Source organism: Rhinoderma darwinii, unplaced genomic scaffold (genome assembly GCF_050947455.1).
Source record: "Rhinoderma darwinii isolate aRhiDar2 unplaced genomic scaffold, aRhiDar2.hap1 Scaffold_3306, whole genome shotgun sequence".
Lineage (NCBI taxonomy): Eukaryota > Metazoa > Chordata > Amphibia > Anura > Rhinodermatidae > Rhinoderma > Rhinoderma darwinii.
In genome coordinates this window covers 1,279-22,530 of record NW_027463394.1, presented here as the reverse complement: position 1 = coordinate 22,530, position 21,252 = coordinate 1,279, and the positions used below count along the sequence as shown (strand labels likewise).

The 21,252-nt window shown below is 38.1% G+C and overlaps 1 protein-coding gene across 1 annotated transcript in view; it reads right to left on the bottom strand.

Annotated features, from left to right (window-relative positions):
• The window catches only part of LOC142704373 (uncharacterized), a gene marked incomplete at its 5' end in the record, with an annotated part of 72,157 nt that extends 52,948 nt beyond the window's left edge, over positions 1-19,209 (bottom strand). The window contains 2 exons of the mRNA XM_075848274.1: positions 18,211-18,303; positions 19,098-19,209. Of these exons, the coding sequence (XP_075704389.1) occupies positions 18,211-18,303; positions 19,098-19,209 (205 nt within the window). The remainder of the gene's footprint in view (positions 1-18,210; positions 18,304-19,097) is intronic.
• Positions 19,210-21,252: the final 2,043 nt, after the last annotated feature.

The following is a 21,252-nucleotide window of genomic DNA, read 5'->3' as shown; positions in this document are numbered from 1 at the left end:
GCAAGAAAATAGATCCCAGAAAAAATCGCTAGGTTGAATTCACACCTGCGTTTTTTTCCCTTTGCACATACTTATGTGTATTTCCTCCAAAAAATGTCAGCAATTCTTGTCAAAAGAGCGTGTAGTAGATTTATGAGGAAGGCCTTCCCATATATGAAAGAAGCATACCCCTATAAAAATAAAGCTGTCATTCAGTAAGGGGTTTGTATTTTTTATTTGTGTGTGGCTCTCATTCCTCCCTTTCAAGGATCAATCTTGCCTCAGGGATCAGGGGTAATAGACAGTCTATTTCTTAGACCATTACGGTCAAAATATATTCCTCCCGATCCTTATAATAATCACAGAGAGCTCCGTTCTTAATGATTTTATACTGCTTTTACCTTTAAACATGCACAAAGAGACGTGGAAGAGCAGCAGGCACAATTTGAAGCTCCAATGCCTCTCACCAGGTGGTATTCAGGTGAGATTCCGCCCATAAGCTCATACCTTCCTTCAAGCCTTTAGGATTGAGTTCTTCAATATAGGCTTTATTACGTCTCCGACATGCAAGGTTGCTCCACAGAAACATGTAGAGGTATTAGATCCAAAAGAAAGAGGGGCCCACACTTTCAAAAAGGTGATTTTCCAAACCATATAGTATCCATATAGTATCCTTTTTCGTGCGATGTTCCCAACACGGCCAGGGATTCACAAGGCAGAGTCTCGACGTCACTACCCGCCTTGCTTGATTAGGTCAGCTGACGCGTTTCATCCCTTATCGGGATTTCCTCAGAGCTGTCTTAGCAAGTCCAGCCAGATTCAGTGCATTTATAGGGTCCAACGTGCTTTCATTGGATCTATAGTTGGGAATAAAATATCCTGTACCGAAGGTCTATGCTATTGCAAGATTACCCTCGTATTCCTTCAACGAAGTGACAACAATAATTTTCTTTCTACATCAAAAAATATATGTTAAGGAAAAAACTGACAATCAATTAGTTCGATATTAATGAACATTTTAATCCCTATATAGATCGTGCATAATCAGTAATGTCCCTCATACGCTAATATATATGTGAAACTCGAGTTTTGGAGAAAATTACTTCCTGCCTAAATAAAGTTAAATAATATTACCCAAGTTATACATTTCATATTTCACATATTTTTTGAGATGTTAAATACAAATATTTTTCCTTTTAATAAAAGAAAAAAGAGAAAAAGAAAGAAAGACTTTTCTTTCCATATTTTTACATAGAGAGACATAGATACGAAGAGCTTTTAAATATTACATTTTTGTTTATTACATTTTTATTTAGTCAAGATATTCAAGCCCGTTTTTTTGCAAATAACCCATAAATATAGTTCCATTATATGAGTAAATTCTCAATTTTATGACAAAAAATATGGGTGGAGTTCGTTGAGCCCTCCCGGGACAGCAGGGAGGGGGCTCATACCCAAAAGGGCAACAAAGTCCCAAGTCCCCACTAACCCCGGAAGGAACACGAAAAACCCCCACACCTCCAAAAGTCTAAGGAGACATCAAGGGACAAAGTGTCAATCAACGTACACAACGTATTTTAATCCCTGTATAGATGGAGGACAGTCCATGGTGTGCCCTCACATGGAAATACATATGGATCTCTAGTGTAGGAGAGAGTTGTTTACTACCTGAATATACTTTAATGCCATTACAAAAATTGTACATTTTATATTGCAAATTTTTACAAAGAGATATATATGGGTAAAGTCAATAAGCATTTCATACTGAGTATCCAAATACTTATGCCAGTTATTCTATATGAAGTTTCCTTGAGCCATTGCTCCATAGGTATGATTCCACTCCATCTATGAATTATCAATTCGATGACCGAAGAACATGCGGACGGAATCAAACCAACGTTCCAGGGAAGGCAGGGAGGGGGCTCTTATACCTGGAGGGGCAACAGAACCCGGGTCCCCACCAATCCTGGGAGGCAAGCATATAATTCCCCACACATTCAATCATCAAGGAACAGGATAAATGAACAATCCATAAAAAATCAAAGTATGTACTTAGATGGAATGAAGTTCTCTATTAACCCCCACTACCCATTAATCCTCGGATATGTCACTTATGTACTCCTCCTCATATGAAGAAACTCCTTAGTACGAGGGGAACAAAAGGGAAGATAAGTCATTTATCTGAAAAGTGGCCTATTCTATATTTATGAGCAAAACCCACCCCATCAGTTTTGCCTTTTGGCCCTCAAATTGATTATTCCAAGAGATATTCCATACTTCTTGTTAATCGATGAGAATTACCGAGTATGGATCCAGTCAATCATGCGCCCCCTAGGATCAAAAAATTTTTTCATATCTTTTTATCACATCATGGGATATATATGAAATGGGAGGGGGCCGGAGGAGACCTCTAAAGACGCTGGAAAACAGCCATCCCAGAGGAGGTCCACATGCTACCTCCCAAATGGAAAATTAAAGAAACATATTGAATTTTATTTCATTGTTTAATCCTCTAGGGTTTAGGGTACCCAGTGTATAGATCCACATGGTCTCCTTCTGTAAAAGTATACGATTGCGATCACCTCCTCTTCTATCCCCAAACAGTTGGTAGATCCCCATGAATTTTAGGCCCGCAGGTGATTGCTCATGGTGTGTTTTAAAATGTGCTGCCAATGGATTTTTTATATCTCCCTTTGAAATATCCAAAATGTGTTCATTTATGCGTATGTGCAGTTCTCGTTTGGTTTTCCCAATATATTGTTTTCCACAAGGGCAGATAATCGAGTACACAACCATCGTGGAACGACAGTTAATATAATTAAGGACTTTAAATTCCCTTTTGTGTTCACTATCCGAGAAAGTATTTGACTTCAGCACATATTTACAACATCTACACGAACCACACATGAACATTCCCTTGGGGCGTTTTTGTAGCCATGCCTCATTTTCTGGAGTTCTTCTCTTGAACTCCGAGCTGACTAGTATGTCTCTCAATGTAGGGGCCTTCCTGGGAACCATACTCGGTGTATCTCCAACTATTTGATTAATTTTTTGGTCCAAAGTTAAATGTGGCCAGTTTTTTATCATCAAGTTACGCAAAATTTCCCAATGGGACCCATATCTTGAAATGAATCTAACTCTCTTGTCCTCATTATTCCTTTTATTTCTTTGAAGGATTTCCTGTCTATTATGTCTTAATGCCCTATTGTATCCCTTCTTGATTAACTTCTTGGGGTACCCCCTATTCTCAAAACGAGACGATAGGTCTTCTGCTTCATTCTTAAAGTCCTTTAATTCCGAACAGTTACGCCGAATTCTAAGGAATTCACTTATTGGGATCCCCCTAATCTGAGATACAGGATGGTGACTACTTGCTGCTAATAGGGTATTACCCGATGTTGGTTTCCGATATGTAGTTGTTTTCAATTTGTTTTCCACCTTATAGATGTTAAGATCTAGGAAACTAATAGTATCTTTACTATGAGTGAATGTCAAAAAGATATTTAAGTTATTTATATTCAAATCCTTGATGAACTCTTCCAGTGATTCAAGGGAACCCCTCCAACACAACAGGATATCATCCATGTATCTAAGCCAAGTTCGGGCACACTTCCTAAAGAGGGGGTGAGGGTACACAATAAATTCCTCCCACCACCCCAGATGTAGGCAGGCATACGATGGTGCACAAGAGGACCCCATAGCTGTTCCATGTGTCTGGCGATAATACTTGCCATCAAAGGAAAAACAATTATGATTTAAAATGAACTCTAACATTTCTATAATAAATTCGTTCTGATGGGCCCAATCACCCCCCCTCCTCTCCAAAAAGTGTGCAGCTGCTCTTAAGCCAATGTCATGTGGGATCGAAGTATACAATGATTCTACATCTAATCCAACAAGAAGAAAATCCTCATCGATTCTCAGATTATAAATTTTGTTAAGGAGATCTCCTGTATCCAATACAAAAGAAGGAAGTGTACGGACAAAGGGTTTTAGTTTCTCATCTATGTATTTTCCAAGGTGATCTGTCGGGCCATCACAGCCCGAAATAATGGGTCTGCCCGGGGGAGTATTCCTGTCCTTGTGCACCTTTGGAAGTACATACATAGTGGGCATTCGTGGCTCTCTCACCTCCAGATATTGTAATTCATGTTTGTTTATCAGACCCTCATCTAACGCAAATAACAGCTTCCTATTCAATATCTCAGCTATATTGGTCAATGGATTATCTTTTAGAAGGATATACGCATCGGTATCTAGCTGTCTTTTAATCTCACCGACATAGTCCTCCTCCTTGAGAAGTACAACATTTCCCCCTTTATCACTGGGTTTTATCACGATGTTTTTGAAATTTTGCAATTCCTTCAGAGCCTTTCGTTCCCTTTTTGTTAGGTTGTCCTCACACAGGAGGGAGGACCAGTCGATGAGACCAATGTCCCTAAGCATTGCCTCCAGAAAGGCATGTGTGCATCTATTTGAATAAACGCTAGGCATTGTACTGCTTTTTTTACGTAGTCCTGTATATTCTGGAATGAGATCCACTAGATCTCCTATGCCTTCATTTGAATCCCCACATGGATTACTCTCCCTCCATAATTCATTTAAGTCCACCAATGTGTTTAGATCCGATAGTTCCAAATTGGATACTATATCGCATCCAGTTGTCTCACGCTGTGATGATAAATCTATGTCTTTGTTTCCATTCTCCCCCTCCTTCTTTTCCCCATGCCAAAGTCTCAAAATAATTTTTCTCAAAAAGAGGTGGAGATCTTTGCAAATTTCAAACTCCTTTCCAGGAGTGACGGGTGAAAAACCCAAACCCCGATTTAAGAGGGAAATATGGTCTATTGAGAGGGGGAGATCTGTCAGATTTATTATGTTATTTTGATTATCTTCTATCTTCCCCTGCGTTGTCTTGTATTGGGTCCTCCTTTTTTCTCTACTATTCTTTCCTCTCCGTATTTTCCTTTGTTTCGATCTCCTAAAAAAGATACCTTTGATTGTGTCTCCTCCATTCTGGAAAATTTTCCCATTTCAGTATCACTAGATGGGTCACTAGTTGTTTCTCCATCTGTTGACATAAACGTATTCCTTCTTATCCGAGGTCTACGTCTATTTTGTCCTTCCTTATTCATTGAGAAGGAGAAGATTTGTTTTTGTTCAAAATCAAAGGTATCCCTTTGGAATTTTTTTCTCTTTCGGGTAGATATTTCCCGAAGTTCCCTTTCCACCTCTTTTTTAAGGCTATCATTTAATTTTTGGAAATCTGGGTCATTACAAAAGGCATCTAATTTTTTCACGCTCTCTTCAATTTCGATAGTGAGCGAGCCCAACATAATTTTCTCCTCCTCTATTAATAAATCCATCAAATTTTTTGAATGCCTTAAGCATTCCTCATCCCATTTCTCCAGAAATAATTCTCTTTTGAAATGTGACGCTGGAGTTGTGCGTCTGCGTAAACCTCTTGGTGTTATATTTGATGTTTTATAGGCTTCTAAGCTCTGAATATCCCATTTACGTCTCAGATGACTTAATATTAATTTACGATGATTTTTAAAGAGGCCATATATGTCTCTCCTTGAGTCCTCTATATTTTTATTTAACTCACAATTTAGTAATGCAGCAATCTGTGCATCTACCTCCGTATCCAGGCAATATGCCATTATGAGGGCACACCACTGACTGTACGTCCCCAAATGAAAATAAAGAAAAACAAAATCTATTATCAAGGGTAAGCAAGAAAAGTTGGAGGGAAAAAAGAAAAACACCCTCCTATAAACTTATATAAAACAAGATTAGGTTTAGAAAACCATACCCAATAGAAAACCCAACAATAAATGCGATATCAATATCACACGGTGCCAATTCTGAAAGATATATATGTAAAACAAAAAAGAAAAACTATATCAGAAATATAACCAGGCACTTTGAAATTTGCAAAGATCTCCACCTCTTTTTGAGAAAAATTATTTTGAGACTTTGGCATGGGGAAAAGAAGGAGGGGGAGAATGGAAACAAAGACATAGATTTATCATCACAGCGTGAGACAACTGGATGCGATATAGTATCCAATTTGGAACTATCGGATCTAAACACATTGGTGGACTTAAATGAATTATGGAGGGAGAGTAATCCATGTGGGGATTCAAATGAAGGCATAGGAGATCTAGTGGATCTCATTCCAGAATATACAGGACTACGTAAAAAAAGCAGTACAATGCCTAGCGTTTATTCAAATAGATGCACACATGCCTTTCTGGAGGCAATGCTTAGGGACATTGGTCTCATCGACTGGTCCTCCCTCCTGTGTGAGGACAACCTAACAAAAAGGGAACGAAAGGCTCTGAAGGAATTGCAAAATTTCAAAAACATCGTGATAAAACCCAGTGATAAAGGGGGAAATGTTGTACTTCTCAAGGAGGAGGACTATGTCGGTGAGATTAAAAGACAGCTAGATACCGATGCGTATATCCTTCTAAAAGATAATCCATTGACCAATATAGCTGAGATATTGAATAGGAAGCTGTTATTTGCGTTAGATGAGGGTCTGATAAACAAACATGAATTACAATATCTGGAGGTGAGAGAGCCACGAATGCCCACTATGTATGTACTTCCAAAGGTGCACAAGGACAGGAATACTCCCCCGGGCAGACCCATTATTTCGGGCTGTGATGGCCCGACAGATCACCTTGGAAAATACATAGATGAGAAACTAAAACCCTTTGTCCGTACACTTCCTTCTTTTGTATTGGATACAGGAGATCTCCTTAACAAAATTTATAATCTGAGAATCGATGAGGATTTTCTTCTTGTTGGATTAGATGTAGAATCATTGTATACTTCGATCCCACATGACATTGGCTTAAGAGCAGCTGCACACTTTTTGGAGAGGAGGGGGGGTGATTGGGCCCATCAGAACGAATTTATTATAGAAATGTTAGAGTTCATTTTAAATCATAATTGTTTTTCCTTTGATGGCAAGTATTATCGCCAGACACATGGAACAGCTATGGGGTCCTCTTGTGCACCATCGTATGCCTGCCTACATCTGGGGTGGTGGGAGGAATTTATTGTGTACCCTCACCCCCTCTTTAGGAAGTGTGCCCGAACTTGGCTTAGATACATGGATGATATCCTGTTGTGTTGGAGGGGTTCCCTTGAATCACTGGAAGAGTTCATCAAGGATTTGAATATAAATAACTTAAATATCTTTTTGACATTCACTCATAGTAAAGATACTATTAGTTTCCTAGATCTTAACATCTATAAGGTGGAAAACAAATTGAAAACAACTACATATCGGAAACCAACATCGGGTAATACCCTATTAGCAGCAAGTAGTCACCATCCTGTATCTCAGATTAGGGGGATCCCAATAAGTGAATTCCTTAGAATTCGGCGTAACTGTTCGGAATTAAAGGACTTTAAGAATGAAGCAGAAGACCTATCGTCTCGTTTTGAGAATAGGGGGTACCCCAAGAAGTTAATCAAGAAGGGATACAATAGGGCATTAAGACATAATAGACAGGAAATCCTTCAAAGAAATAAAAGGAATAATGAGGACAAGAGAGTTAGATTCATTTCAAGATATGGGTCCCATTGGGAAATTTTGCGTAACTTGATGATAAAAAACTGGCCACATTTAACTTTGGACCAAAAAATTAATCAAATAGTTGGAGATACACCGAGTATGGTTCCCAGGAAGGCCCCTACATTGAGAGACATACTAGTCAGCTCGGAGTTCAAGAGAAGAACTCCAGAAAATGAGGCATGGCTACAAAAACGCCCCAAGGGAATGTTCATGTGTGGTTCGTGTAGATGTTGTAAATACGTGCTGAAGTCAAATACTTTCTCGGATAGTGAACACAAAAGGGAATTTAAAGTCCTTAATTATATTAACTGTCGTTCCACGATGGTTGTGTACTCGATTATCTGCCCTTGTGGAAAACAATATATTGGGAAAACCAAACGAGAACTGCACATACGCATAAATGAACACATTTTGGATATTTCAAAGGGAGATATAAAAAATCCATTGGCAGCACATTTTAAAACACACCATGAGCAATCACCTGCGGGCCTAAAATTCATGGGGATCTACCAACTGTTTGGGGATAGAAGAGGAGGTGATCGCAATCGTATACTTTTACAGAAGGAGACCATGTGGATCTATACACTGGGTACCCTAAACCCTAGAGGATTAAACAATGAAATAAAATTCAATATGTTTCTTTAATTTTCCATTTGGGAGGTAGCATGTGGACCTCCTCTGGGATGGCTGTTTTCCAGCGTCTTTAGAGGTCTCCTCCGGCCCCCTCCCATTTCATATATATCCCATGATGTGATAAAAAGATATGAAAAAATTTTTTGATCCTAGGGGGCGCATGATTGACTGGATCCATACTCGGTAATTCTCATCGATTAACAAGAAGTATGGAATATCTCTTGGAATAATCAATTTGAGGGCCAAAAGGCAAAACTGATGGGGTGGGTTTTGCTCATAAATATAGAATAGGCCACTTTTCAGATAAATGACTTATCTTCCCTTTTGTTCCCCTCGTACTAAGGAGTTTCTTCATATGAGGAGGAGTACATAAGTGACATATCCGAGGATTAATGGGTAGTGGGGGTTAATAGAGAACTTCATTCCATCTAAGTACATACTTTGATTTTTTATGGATTGTTCATTTATCCTGTTCCTTGATGATTGAATGTGTGGGGAATTATATGCTTGCCTCCCAGGATTGGTGGGGACCCGGGTTCTGTTGCCCCTCCAGGTATAAGAGCCCCCTCCCTGCCTTCCCTGGAACGTTGGTTTGATTCCGTCCGCATGTTCTTCGGTCATCGAATTGATAATTCATAGATGGAGTGGAATCATACCTATGGAGCAATGGCTCAAGGAAACTTCATATAGAATAACTGGCATAAGTATTTGGATACTCAGTATGAAATGCTTATTGACTTTACCCATATATATCTCTTTGTAAAAATTTGCAATATAAAATGTACAATTTTTGTAATGGCATTAAAGTATATTCAGGTAGTAAACAACTCTCTCCTACACTAGAGATCCATATGTATTTCCATGTGAGGGCACACCATGGACTGTCCTCCATCTATACAGGGATTAAAATACGTTGTGTACGTTGATTGACACTTTGTCCCTTGATGTCTCCTTAGACTTTTGGAGGTGTGGGGGTTTTTCGTGTTCCTTCCGGGGTTAGTGGGGACTTGGGACTTTGTTGCCCTTTTGGGTATGAGCCCCCTCCCTGCTGTCCCGGGAGGGCTCAACGAACTCCACCCATATTTTTTGTCATAAAATTGAGAATTTACTCATATAATGGAACTATATTTATGGGTTATTTGCAAAAAAACGGGCTTGAATATCTTGACTAAATAAAAATGTAATAAACAAAAATGTAATATTTAAAAGCTCTTCGTATCTATGTCTCTCTATGTAAAAATATGGAAAGAAAAGTTTTTCTTTCTTTTTCTCTTTTTTCTTTTATTAAAAGGAAAAATATTTGTATTTAACATCTCAAAAAATATGTGAAATATGAAATGTATAACTTGGGTAATATTATTTAACTTTATTTAGGCAGGAAGTAATTTTCTCCAAAACTCGAGTTTCACATATATATTAGCGTATGAGGGACATTACTGATTATGCACGATCTATATAGGGATTAAAATGTTCATTAATATCGAACTAATTGATTGTCAGTTTTTTCCTTAACATATATTTTTTGATGTAGAAAGAAAATTATTGTTGTCACTTCGTTGAAGGAATACGAGGGTAATCTTGCAATAGCATAGACCTTCGGTACAGGATATTTTATTCCCAACTATAGATCCAATGAAAGCACGTTGGACCCTATAAATGCACTGAATCTGGCTGGACTTGCTAAGACAGCTCTGAGGAAATCCCGATAAGGGATGAAACGCGTCAGCTGACCTAATCAAGCAAGGCGGGTAGTGACGTCGAGACTCTGCCTTGTGAATCCCTGGCCGTGTTGGGAACATCGCACGAAAAAGGATACTATATGGATACTATATGGTTTGGAAAATCACCTTTTTGAAAGTGTGGGCCCCTCTTTCTTTTGGATCTAATACCTCTACATGTTTCTGTGGAGCAACCTTGCATGTCGGAGACGTAATAAAGCCTATATTGAAGAACTCAATCCTAAAGGCTTGAAGGAAGGTATGAGCTTATGGGCGGAATCTCACCTGAATACCACCTGGTGAGAGGCATTGGAGCTTCAAATTGTGCCTGCTGCTCTTCCACGTCTCTTTGTGCATGTTTAAAGGTAAAAGCAGTATAAAATCATTAAGAACGGAGCTCTCTGTGATTATTATAAGGATCGGGAGGAATATATTTTGACCGTAATGGTCTAAGAAATAGACTGTCTATTACCCCTGATCCCTGAGGCAAGATTGATCCTTGAAAGGGAGGAATGAGAGCCACACACAAATAAAAAATACAAACCCCTTACTGAATGACAGCTTTATTTTTATAGGGGTATGCTTCTTTCATATATGGGAAGGCCTTCCTCATAAATCTACTACACGCTCTTTTGACAAGAATTGCTGTCATTTTTTGGAGGAAATACACATAAGTATGTGCAAAGGGAAAAAAACGCAGGTGTGAATTCAACCTAGCGATTTTTTCTGGGATCTATTTTCTTGCCATTTACCCCGATTTGTGGGGAAAACAAGGTGTACATCTATGCTTCCTACTTATTAGTATATTTTGTATCTGTATGTAACCTTTTCCTGGCCAGGAGACAAAAATGTTTTAAATTGTGTGAATACATTTATATTCTCTAAATAATTGGAGTTTTAATAATAAATAAAATTTCATAATTTTTCAATGACCCAAGAGTGCCTGGTTATATTTCTGATATAGTTTTTCTTTTTTGTTTTACATATATATCTTTCAGAATTGGCACCGTGTGATATTGATATCGCATTTATTGTTGGGTTTTCTATTGGGTATGGTTTTCTAAACCTAATCTTGTTTTATATAAGTTTATAGGAGGGTGTTTTTCTTTTTTCCCTCCAACTTTTCTTGCTTACCCTTGATAATAGATTTTGTTTTTCTTTATTTTCATTTGGGGACGTACAGTCAGTGGTGTGCCCTCATAATGGCATATTGCCTGGATACGGAGGTAGATGCACAGATTGCTGCATTACTAAATTGTGAGTTAAATAAAAATATAGAGGACTCAAGGAGAGACATATATGGCCTCTTTAAAAATCATCGTAAATTAATATTAAGTCATCTGAGACGTAAATGGGATATTCAGAGCTTAGAAGCCTATAAAACATCAAATATAACACCAAGAGGTTTACGCAGACGCACAACTCCAGCGTCACATTTCAAAAGAGAATTATTTCTGGAGAAATGGGATGAGGAATGCTTAAGGCATTCAAAAAATTTGATGGATTTATTAATAGAGGAGGAGAAAATTATGTTGGGCTCGCTCACTATCGAAATTGAAGAGAGCGTGAAAAAATTAGATGCCTTTTGTAATGACCCAGATTTCCAAAAATTAAATGATAGCCTTAAAAAAGAGGTGGAAAGGGAACTTCGGGAAATATCTACCCGAAAGAGAAAAAAATTCCAAAGGGATACCTTTGATTTTGAACAAAAACAAATCTTCTCCTTCTCAATGAATAAGGAAGGACAAAATAGACGTAGACCTCGGATAAGAAGGAATACGTTTATGTCAACAGATGGAGAAACAACTAGTGACCCATCTAGTGATACTGAAATGGGAAAATTTTCCAGAATGGAGGAGACACAATCAAAGGTATCTTTTTTAGGAGATCGAAACAAAGGAAAATACGGAGAGGAAAGAATAGTAGAGAAAAAAGGAGGACCCAATACAAGACAACGCAGGGGAAGATAGAAGATAATCAAAATAACATAATAAATCTGACAGATCTCCCCCTCTCAATAGACCATATTTCCCTCTTAAATCGGGGTTTGGGTTTTTCACCCGTCACTCCTGGAAAGGAGTTTGAAATTTGCAAAGATCTCCACCTCTTTTTGAGAAAAATTATTTTGAGACTTTGGCATGGGGAAAAGAAGGAGGGGGAGAATGGAAACAAAGACATAGATTTATCATCACAGCGTGAGACAACTGGATGCGATATAGTATCCAATTTGGAACTATCGGATCTAAACACATTGGTGGACTTAAATGAATTATGGAGGGAGAGTAATCCATGTGGGGATTCAAATGAAGGCATAGGAGATCTAGTGGATCTCATTCCAGAATATACAGGACTACGTAAAAAAAGCAGTACAATGCCTAGCGTTTATTCAAATAGATGCACACATGCCTTTCTGGAGGCAATGCTTAGGGACATTGGTCTCATCGACTGGTCCTCCCTCCTGTGTGAGGACAACCTAACAAAAAGGGAACGAAAGGCTCTGAAGGAATTGCAAAATTTCAAAAACATCGTGATAAAACCCAGTGATAAAGGGGGAAATGTTGTACTTCTCAAGGAGGAGGACTATGTCGGTGAGATTAAAAGACAGCTAGATACCGATGCGTATATCCTTCTAAAAGATAATCCATTGACCAATATAGCTGAGATATTGAATAGGAAGCTGTTATTTGCGTTAGATGAGGGTCTGATAAACAAACATGAATTACAATATCTGGAGGTGAGAGAGCCACGAATGCCCACTATGTATGTACTTCCAAAGGTGCACAAGGACAGGAATACTCCCCCGGGCAGACCCATTATTTCGGGCTGTGATGGCCCGACAGATCACCTTGGAAAATACATAGATGAGAAACTAAAACCCTTTGTCCGTACACTTCCTTCTTTTGTATTGGATACAGGAGATCTCCTTAACAAAATTTATAATCTGAGAATCGATGAGGATTTTCTTCTTGTTGGATTAGATGTAGAATCATTGTATACTTCGATCCCACATGACATTGGCTTAAGAGCAGCTGCACACTTTTTGGAGAGGAGGGGGGGTGATTGGGCCCATCAGAACGAATTTATTATAGAAATGTTAGAGTTCATTTTAAATCATAATTGTTTTTCCTTTGATGGCAAGTATTATCGCCAGACACATGGAACAGCTATGGGGTCCTCTTGTGCACCATCGTATGCCTGCCTACATCTGGGGTGGTGGGAGGAATTTATTGTGTACCCTCACCCCCTCTTTAGGAAGTGTGCCCGAACTTGGCTTAGATACATGGATGATATCCTGTTGTGTTGGAGGGGTTCCCTTGAATCACTGGAAGAGTTCATCAAGGATTTGAATATAAATAACTTAAATATCTTTTTGACATTCACTCATAGTAAAGATACTATTAGTTTCCTAGATCTTAACATCTATAAGGTGGAAAACAAATTGAAAACAACTACATATCGGAAACCAACATCGGGTAATACCCTATTAGCAGCAAGTAGTCACCATCCTGTATCTCAGATTAGGGGGATCCCAATAAGTGAATTCCTTAGAATTCGGCGTAACTGTTCGGAATTAAAGGACTTTAAGAATGAAGCAGAAGACCTATCGTCTCGTTTTGAGAATAGGGGGTACCCCAAGAAGTTAATCAAGAAGGGATACAATAGGGCATTAAGACATAATAGACAGGAAATCCTTCAAAGAAATAAAAGGAATAATGAGGACAAGAGAGTTAGATTCATTTCAAGATATGGGTCCCATTGGGAAATTTTGCGTAACTTGATGATAAAAAACTGGCCACATTTAACTTTGGACCAAAAAATTAATCAAATAGTTGGAGATACACCGAGTATGGTTCCCAGGAAGGCCCCTACATTGAGAGACATACTAGTCAGCTCGGAGTTCAAGAGAAGAACTCCAGAAAATGAGGCATGGCTACAAAAACGCCCCAAGGGAATGTTCATGTGTGGTTCGTGTAGATGTTGTAAATACGTGCTGAAGTCAAATACTTTCTCGGATAGTGAACACAAAAGGGAATTTAAAGTCCTTAATTATATTAACTGTCGTTCCACGATGGTTGTGTACTCGATTATCTGCCCTTGTGGAAAACAATATATTGGGAAAACCAAACGAGAACTGCACATACGCATAAATGAACACATTTTGGATATTTCAAAGGGAGATATAAAAAATCCATTGGCAGCACATTTTAAAACACACCATGAGCAATCACCTGCGGGCCTAAAATTCATGGGGATCTACCAACTGTTTGGGGATAGAAGAGGAGGTGATCGCAATCGTATACTTTTACAGAAGGAGACCATGTGGATCTATACACTGGGTACCCTAAACCCTAGAGGATTAAACAATGAAATAAAATTCAATATGTTTCTTTAATTTTCCATTTGGGAGGTAGCATGTGGACCTCCTCTGGGATGGCTGTTTTCCAGCGTCTTTAGAGGTCTCCTCCGGCCCCCTCCCATTTCATATATATCCCATGATGTGATAAAAAGATATGAAAAAATTTTTTGATCCTAGGGGGCGCATGATTGACTGGATCCATACTCGGTAATTCTCATCGATTAACAAGAAGTATGGAATATCTCTTGGAATAATCAATTTGAGGGCCAAAAGGCAAAACTGATGGGGTGGGTTTTGCTCATAAATATAGAATAGGCCACTTTTCAGATAAATGACTTATCTTCCCTTTTGTTCCCCTCGTACTAAGGAGTTTCTTCATATGAGGAGGAGTACATAAGTGACATATCCGAGGATTAATGGGTAGTGGGGGTTAATAGAGAACTTCATTCCATCTAAGTACATACTTTGATTTTTTATGGATTGTTCATTTATCCTGTTCCTTGATGATTGAATGTGTGGGGAATTATATGCTTGCCTCCCAGGATTGGTGGGGACCCGGGTTCTGTTGCCCCTCCAGGTATAAGAGCCCCCTCCCTGCCTTCCCTGGAACGTTGGTTTGATTCCGTCCGCATGTTCTTCGGTCATCGAATTGATAATTCATAGATGGAGTGGAATCATACCTATGGAGCAATGGCTCAAGGAAACTTCATATAGAATAACTGGCATAAGTATTTGGATACTCAGTATGAAATGCTTATTGACTTTACCCATATATATCTCTTTGTAAAAATTTGCAATATAAAATGTACAATTTTTGTAATGGCATTAAAGTATATTCAGGTAGTAAACAACTCTCTCCTACACTAGAGATCCATATGTATTTCCATGTGAGGGCACACCATGGACTGTCCTCCATCTATACAGGGATTAAAATACGTTGTGTACGTTGATTGACACTTTGTCCCTTGATGTCTCCTTAGACTTTTGGAGGTGTGGGGGTTTTTCGTGTTCCTTCCGGGGTTAGTGGGGACTTGGGACTTTGTTGCCCTTTTGGGTATGAGCCCCCTCCCTGCTGTCCCGGGAGGGCTCAACGAACTCCACCCATATTTTTTGTCATAAAATTGAGAATTTACTCATATAATGGAACTATATTTATGGGTTATTTGCAAAAAAACGGGCTTGAATATCTTGACTAAATAAAAATGTAATAAACAAAAATGTAATATTTAAAAGCTCTTCGTATCTATGTCTCTCTATGTAAAAATATGGAAAGAAAAGTTTTTCTTTCTTTTTCTCTTTTTTCTTTTATTAAAAGGAAAAATATTTGTATTTAACATCTCAAAAAATATGTGAAATATGAAATGTATAACTTGGGTAATATTATTTAACTTTATTTAGGCAGGAAGTAATTTTCTCCAAAACTCGAGTTTCACATATATATTAGCGTATGAGGGACATTACTGATTATGCACGATCTATATAGGGATTAAAATGTTCATTAATATCGAACTAATTGATTGTCAGTTTTTTCCTTAACATATATTTTTTGATGTAGAAAGAAAATTATTGTTGTCACTTCGTTGAAGGAATACGAGGGTAATCTTGCAATAGCATAGACCTTCGGTACAGGATATTTTATTCCCAACTATAGATCCAATGAAAGCACGTTGGACCCTATAAATGCACTGAATCTGGCTGGACTTGCTAAGACAGCTCTGAGGAAATCCCGATAAGGGATGAAACGCGTCAGCTGACCTAATCAAGCAAGGCGGGTAGTGACGTCGAGACTCTGCCTTGTGAATCCCTGGCCGTGTTGGGAACATCGCACGAAAAAGGATACTATATGGATACTATATGGTTTGGAAAATCACCTTTTTGAAAGTGTGGGCCCCTCTTTCTTTTGGATCTAATACCTCTACATGTTTCTGTGGAGCAACCTTGCATGTCGGAGACGTAATAAAGCCTATATTGAAGAACTCAATCCTAAAGGCTTGAAGGAAGGTATGAGCTTATGGGCGGAATCTCACCTGAATACCACCTGGTGAGAGGCATTGGAGCTTCAAATTGTGCCTGCTGCTCTTCCACGTCTCTTTGTGCATGTTTAAAGGTAAAAGCAGTATAAAATCATTAAGAACGGAGCTCTCTGTGATTATTATAAGGATCGGGAGGAATATATTTTGACCGTAATGGTCTAAGAAATAGACTGTCTATTACCCCTGATCCCTGAGGCAAGATTGATCCTTGAAAGGGAGGAATGAGAGCCACACACAAATAAAAAATACAAACCCCTTACTGAATGACAGCTTTATTTTTATAGGGGTATGCTTCTTTCATATATGGGAAGGCCTTCCTCATAAATCTACTACACGCTCTTTTGACAAGAATTGCTGTCATTTTTTGGAGGAAATACACATAAGTATGTGCAAAGGGAAAAAAACGCAGGTGTGAATTCAACCTAGCGATTTTTTCTGGGATCTATTTTCTTGCCATTTACCCCGATTTGTGGGGAAAACAAGGTGTACATCTATGCTTCCTACTTATTAGTATATTTTGTATCTGTATGTAACCTTTTCCTGGCCAGGAGACAAAAATGTTTTAAATTGTGTGAATACATTTATATTCTCTAAATAATTGGAGTTTTAATAATAAATAAAATTTCATAATTTTTCAATGACCCAAGAGTGCCTGGTTATATTTCTGATATAGTTTTTCTTTTTTGTTTTACATATAAGGTAATAAGGCCCACACGTAGTATAGAGCTACCAGCTGATTATGACAATATGCAGAGATAGACAATAAGGTCTATCATTGCCTACAAAATATATAGCAATACATGAAAAGTGAAGCTAGAAGCATCCAAAGACAACAAATAGGCTCAAATGGCCAGAAAGATATAACTCTGACGAAGCCGGTCTACAGGGCGAAACGCGCGTCGAGGCGTTCATTCATCCATCCACTTTTTTGATCTCCTGCACTCCTTATCATGTCCCAGGGTATGTGCTAGCTTTTTCAGCCTTTACATGATTGTACTATTGTGTCCAGCTATTGTCAGTTATATCTTTCTGGCCATTTGAGCCTATATGTTGTCTAACACAGGGCTGTGTTGGGTGAATAAATTCACATTTTTTGCTGAGTGCTGCTTCTAGTCTCTTTTCTTGGATATATGTATGAGGAGTACGTCACACCTTAATTTTTGAAGCTAGCACCAACCGTTTCTTGGCTATCTACACAGTGCCGCTCCTATACCCTGTTCTATATATATATATATATATATATATATATATATATATATATATATATATATATAGGTGTAACCTGTCAGTGTAATCCTGCCTGTAATGATAATGAGATGACTGCTGAGAAACGATCTCTACAGAATAGGAAGGATCAGTCCATTATGAATGGTGGATCCTGTGTTATCTATATATACACGTTACCTGTCAGTGTAATCCTGCCTGTGATGATAATGAGAGGTGTGATGAGAAGTGATCTATACAGAACAGGAAGGGTCAGTCTATTATGAATGGTGGATTCTTTGTTATCTACATATATAGATGTTACCTGTCAGTGTAATCCTGCCTGTGATGATAATGAGAGGTGTGATGAGAAGTGATCTATACAGAACAGGAAGGGTCAGTCCATTATGAATGGTGGATTCTGTATTATCTATATATAGATGTTACCTGTCAGTGTAATCCTGCCTGTGATGATAATGAGAGGTGTGATGAGAAGTGATCTATACAGAACAGGAAGGGTCAGTCCATTATGAATGGTGGATTCTGTATTATCTATATATAGATGTTACCTGTCAGTGTAATCCTGCCTGTGATGATAATGAGATGAGTGCTGAGAAATGATCTCTACAGAACAGGAAGGGTCAGTCTATTATGAATGGTGGATTCTTTGTTATCTACATATATAGGTGTTACCTGTCAGTGTAATCCTGCCTGTGATGATAATGAGATGACTGCTGAGAACTGTAAGGAGCAGTCTACTATGAGACTCATTGGCCAGAGGGCAAACTGCAAGATTAGATAAAGACAAAAAAATAATATAAAAAAAACCCACCAAAAAATCATAAAAAATATGTTTAACAGAAACTTGATTTGTACAATAGATCATTTTCTGATGACACATTCTCTGTAAGTGGTTGAACTGAGCTTTCCTAGATCTCGGCCTAGAGTGCAGCTGTTAATGACAGCCGCTGCCCCCCAAAATCTGATGCTAAGCCTAGTGCATGACCGGATTCATAGAACACCTTGTAGAGAACTTCTATGTGCAGTCACAGCTCCCTCAGGTCCTGCACTATGTATAATACAGTGTCTGACGTGTTACTGTAATGTACAACTAAGGAGGAACCCCACCTTAAAGAGAACAGAAAGGAGAAGACCTTTTCTCTCCTCAGTAGATGTTGACTCGCTCATTGCTGTGACGCTATCTAATCATAGTGGACAGCCTCACAGCGATGCAAAGACCTGCAGGAAATGTCTCAAAATCAGCAGGTTTTCTGCATCGCTGTGAAGTGGTCCGCTCTGATTGGACAGCGTCACAACAAAAAGTGAGGCAACGCCTACTGAGGAGAGATGGTGTCTCCTCTTTGTACCTTTAATTACAACACGCAAATGTTAGGTGCAAAACGGAGTAAGGGCTGTAGTGGAACAACATGGAGGGGGGCAAAAAAGAAAATGACAGCGTTGGAATCTGGAGGACGCCAAGTATAAGGGGAGGAATGTGGTTAAAAAAACAACAACAAATAACACAGCAGGTCCTGCTTAATAAACCACGGAGTTCACTTTCTAAATTCATTATTACTGACCTCTGGTAACACCTCCTGGAATTTCCTCCTCCGGTTCACTCTTACACGGTTGATCGACCCTCACTCGCTCTTCTTCTTCATCCTCTGTTTTAATAATAGTCAGATCTTCCCCCTGATTTCACATATGTAACAATTCAGTACAATACAGCAGAGAGTGCGAAGAATCTAACAGATCAACATAAGAAACCACCAAACTCTATGACCACATCTATGACCGTTAGGGATGCACGATGCCTCGAAACTATCAGTATATAGATATATACCTGTGTGCTATCAGTATATAGATATATACCTGTGTACTATCAGTATATAGATATATGCCTGTGTACTATCAGTATATAGATATATGCCTGTGTACTATCAGTATATAGATATATGCCTGTGTACTATCAGTATATAGATATATGCCTGTGTGCTATCAGTATATAGATATATGCCTGTGTACTATCAGTGTATAGATATATGCCTGTGTGCTATCAGTATATAGATATATGCCTGTGTGCTATCAGTATATAGATATATGCCTGTGTGCTATCAGTATATAGATATATGCCTGTGTACTATCAGTATATAGATATATGCCTGTGTGCTATCAGTATATAGATATATGCCTCTCTACTATCAGTATATAGATATGTGCCTGTGTACTATCAGTATATAGATATATGCCTGTGTACTATCAGTATATAGATATATGCCTGTGTACTATCAGTATATAGATATATGCCTGTGTGCTATCAGTATATAGATATATGCCTGTGTATTATCAGTATATAGATATATGCCTGTGTGCTATCAGTATATAGATATATGCCTGTGTACTATCAGTGTATAGATATATGCCTGTGTGCTATCAGTATATAGATATATGCCTGTGTGCTATCAGTATATAGATATATGCCTGTGTGCTATCAGTATATAGATATATGCCTGTGTACTATCAGTATATAGATGTATGCCTGTGTACTATCAGTATATAGATATATGCCTGTGTGCTATCAGTATATAGATATATGCCTGTGTACTATCAGTATATAGATATATGCCTGTGTGCTATCAGTATATAGATATATGCCTGTGTACTATCAGTATATAGATGTATGCCTGTGTACTATCAGTATATAGATATATGCCTGTGTACTATCAGTATATAGATATATGCCTGTGTGCTATCAGTATATAGATATATGGCTGTGTACTATCAGTATATAGATATATGCCTGTGTGCTATCAGTATATAGATATATGCCTGTGTACTATCAGTATATAGATGTATGCCTGTGTACTATCAGTATATAGATATATGCCTGTGTGCTATCAGTATATAGATATATGCCTGTGTACTATCAGTATATAGATATATGCCTGTGTGCTATCAGTATATAGATATATGCCTGTGTACTATCAGTATATAGATGTATGCCTGTGTACTATCAGTATATAGATATATGCCTGTGTGCTATCAGTTTATAGATATATGCCTGTGTACTATCAGTATATAGATATATGCCTGTGTACTATCAGTATATAGATATATGCCTGTGTGCTATCAGTATATAGATATATGCCTGTGTACTATCAGTATATAGATATATGCCTGTGTACTATCAGTATATAGATATATGCCTGTGTGCTATCAGTATATAGATATATGCCTGTGTACTATCAGTGTATAGATATATGCCTGTGTACTATCAGTATATAGATATATGCCTGTGAGCTATCAGTATATAGATATATGCCTGTGTACTATCAGTATATAGATATATGCCTGTGTACTATTAGTATATAGATATATGCCTGTGTACTATCAGTATATAGATATATGCCTGTGTACTATCAGTATATAGATATATGCCTGTGTACTATCAGTGTATAGATATATGCCTGTGTACTATCAGTATATAGATATATGCCTGTGTACTATCAGTATATAGATATATGCCTGTGTGCTATCAGTATATAGATATATGCCTGTGTACTATCAGTATATAGATATATGCCTGTGTACTATCAGTATATAGATCTATGCCTGTGTACTATCAGTATATAGATATATGCCTGTGTGCTATCAGTATATAGATATATGCCTCTGTACTATCAGTATATAGATATGTGCCTGTGTGCTATCAGTATATAGATATATGCCTCTGTA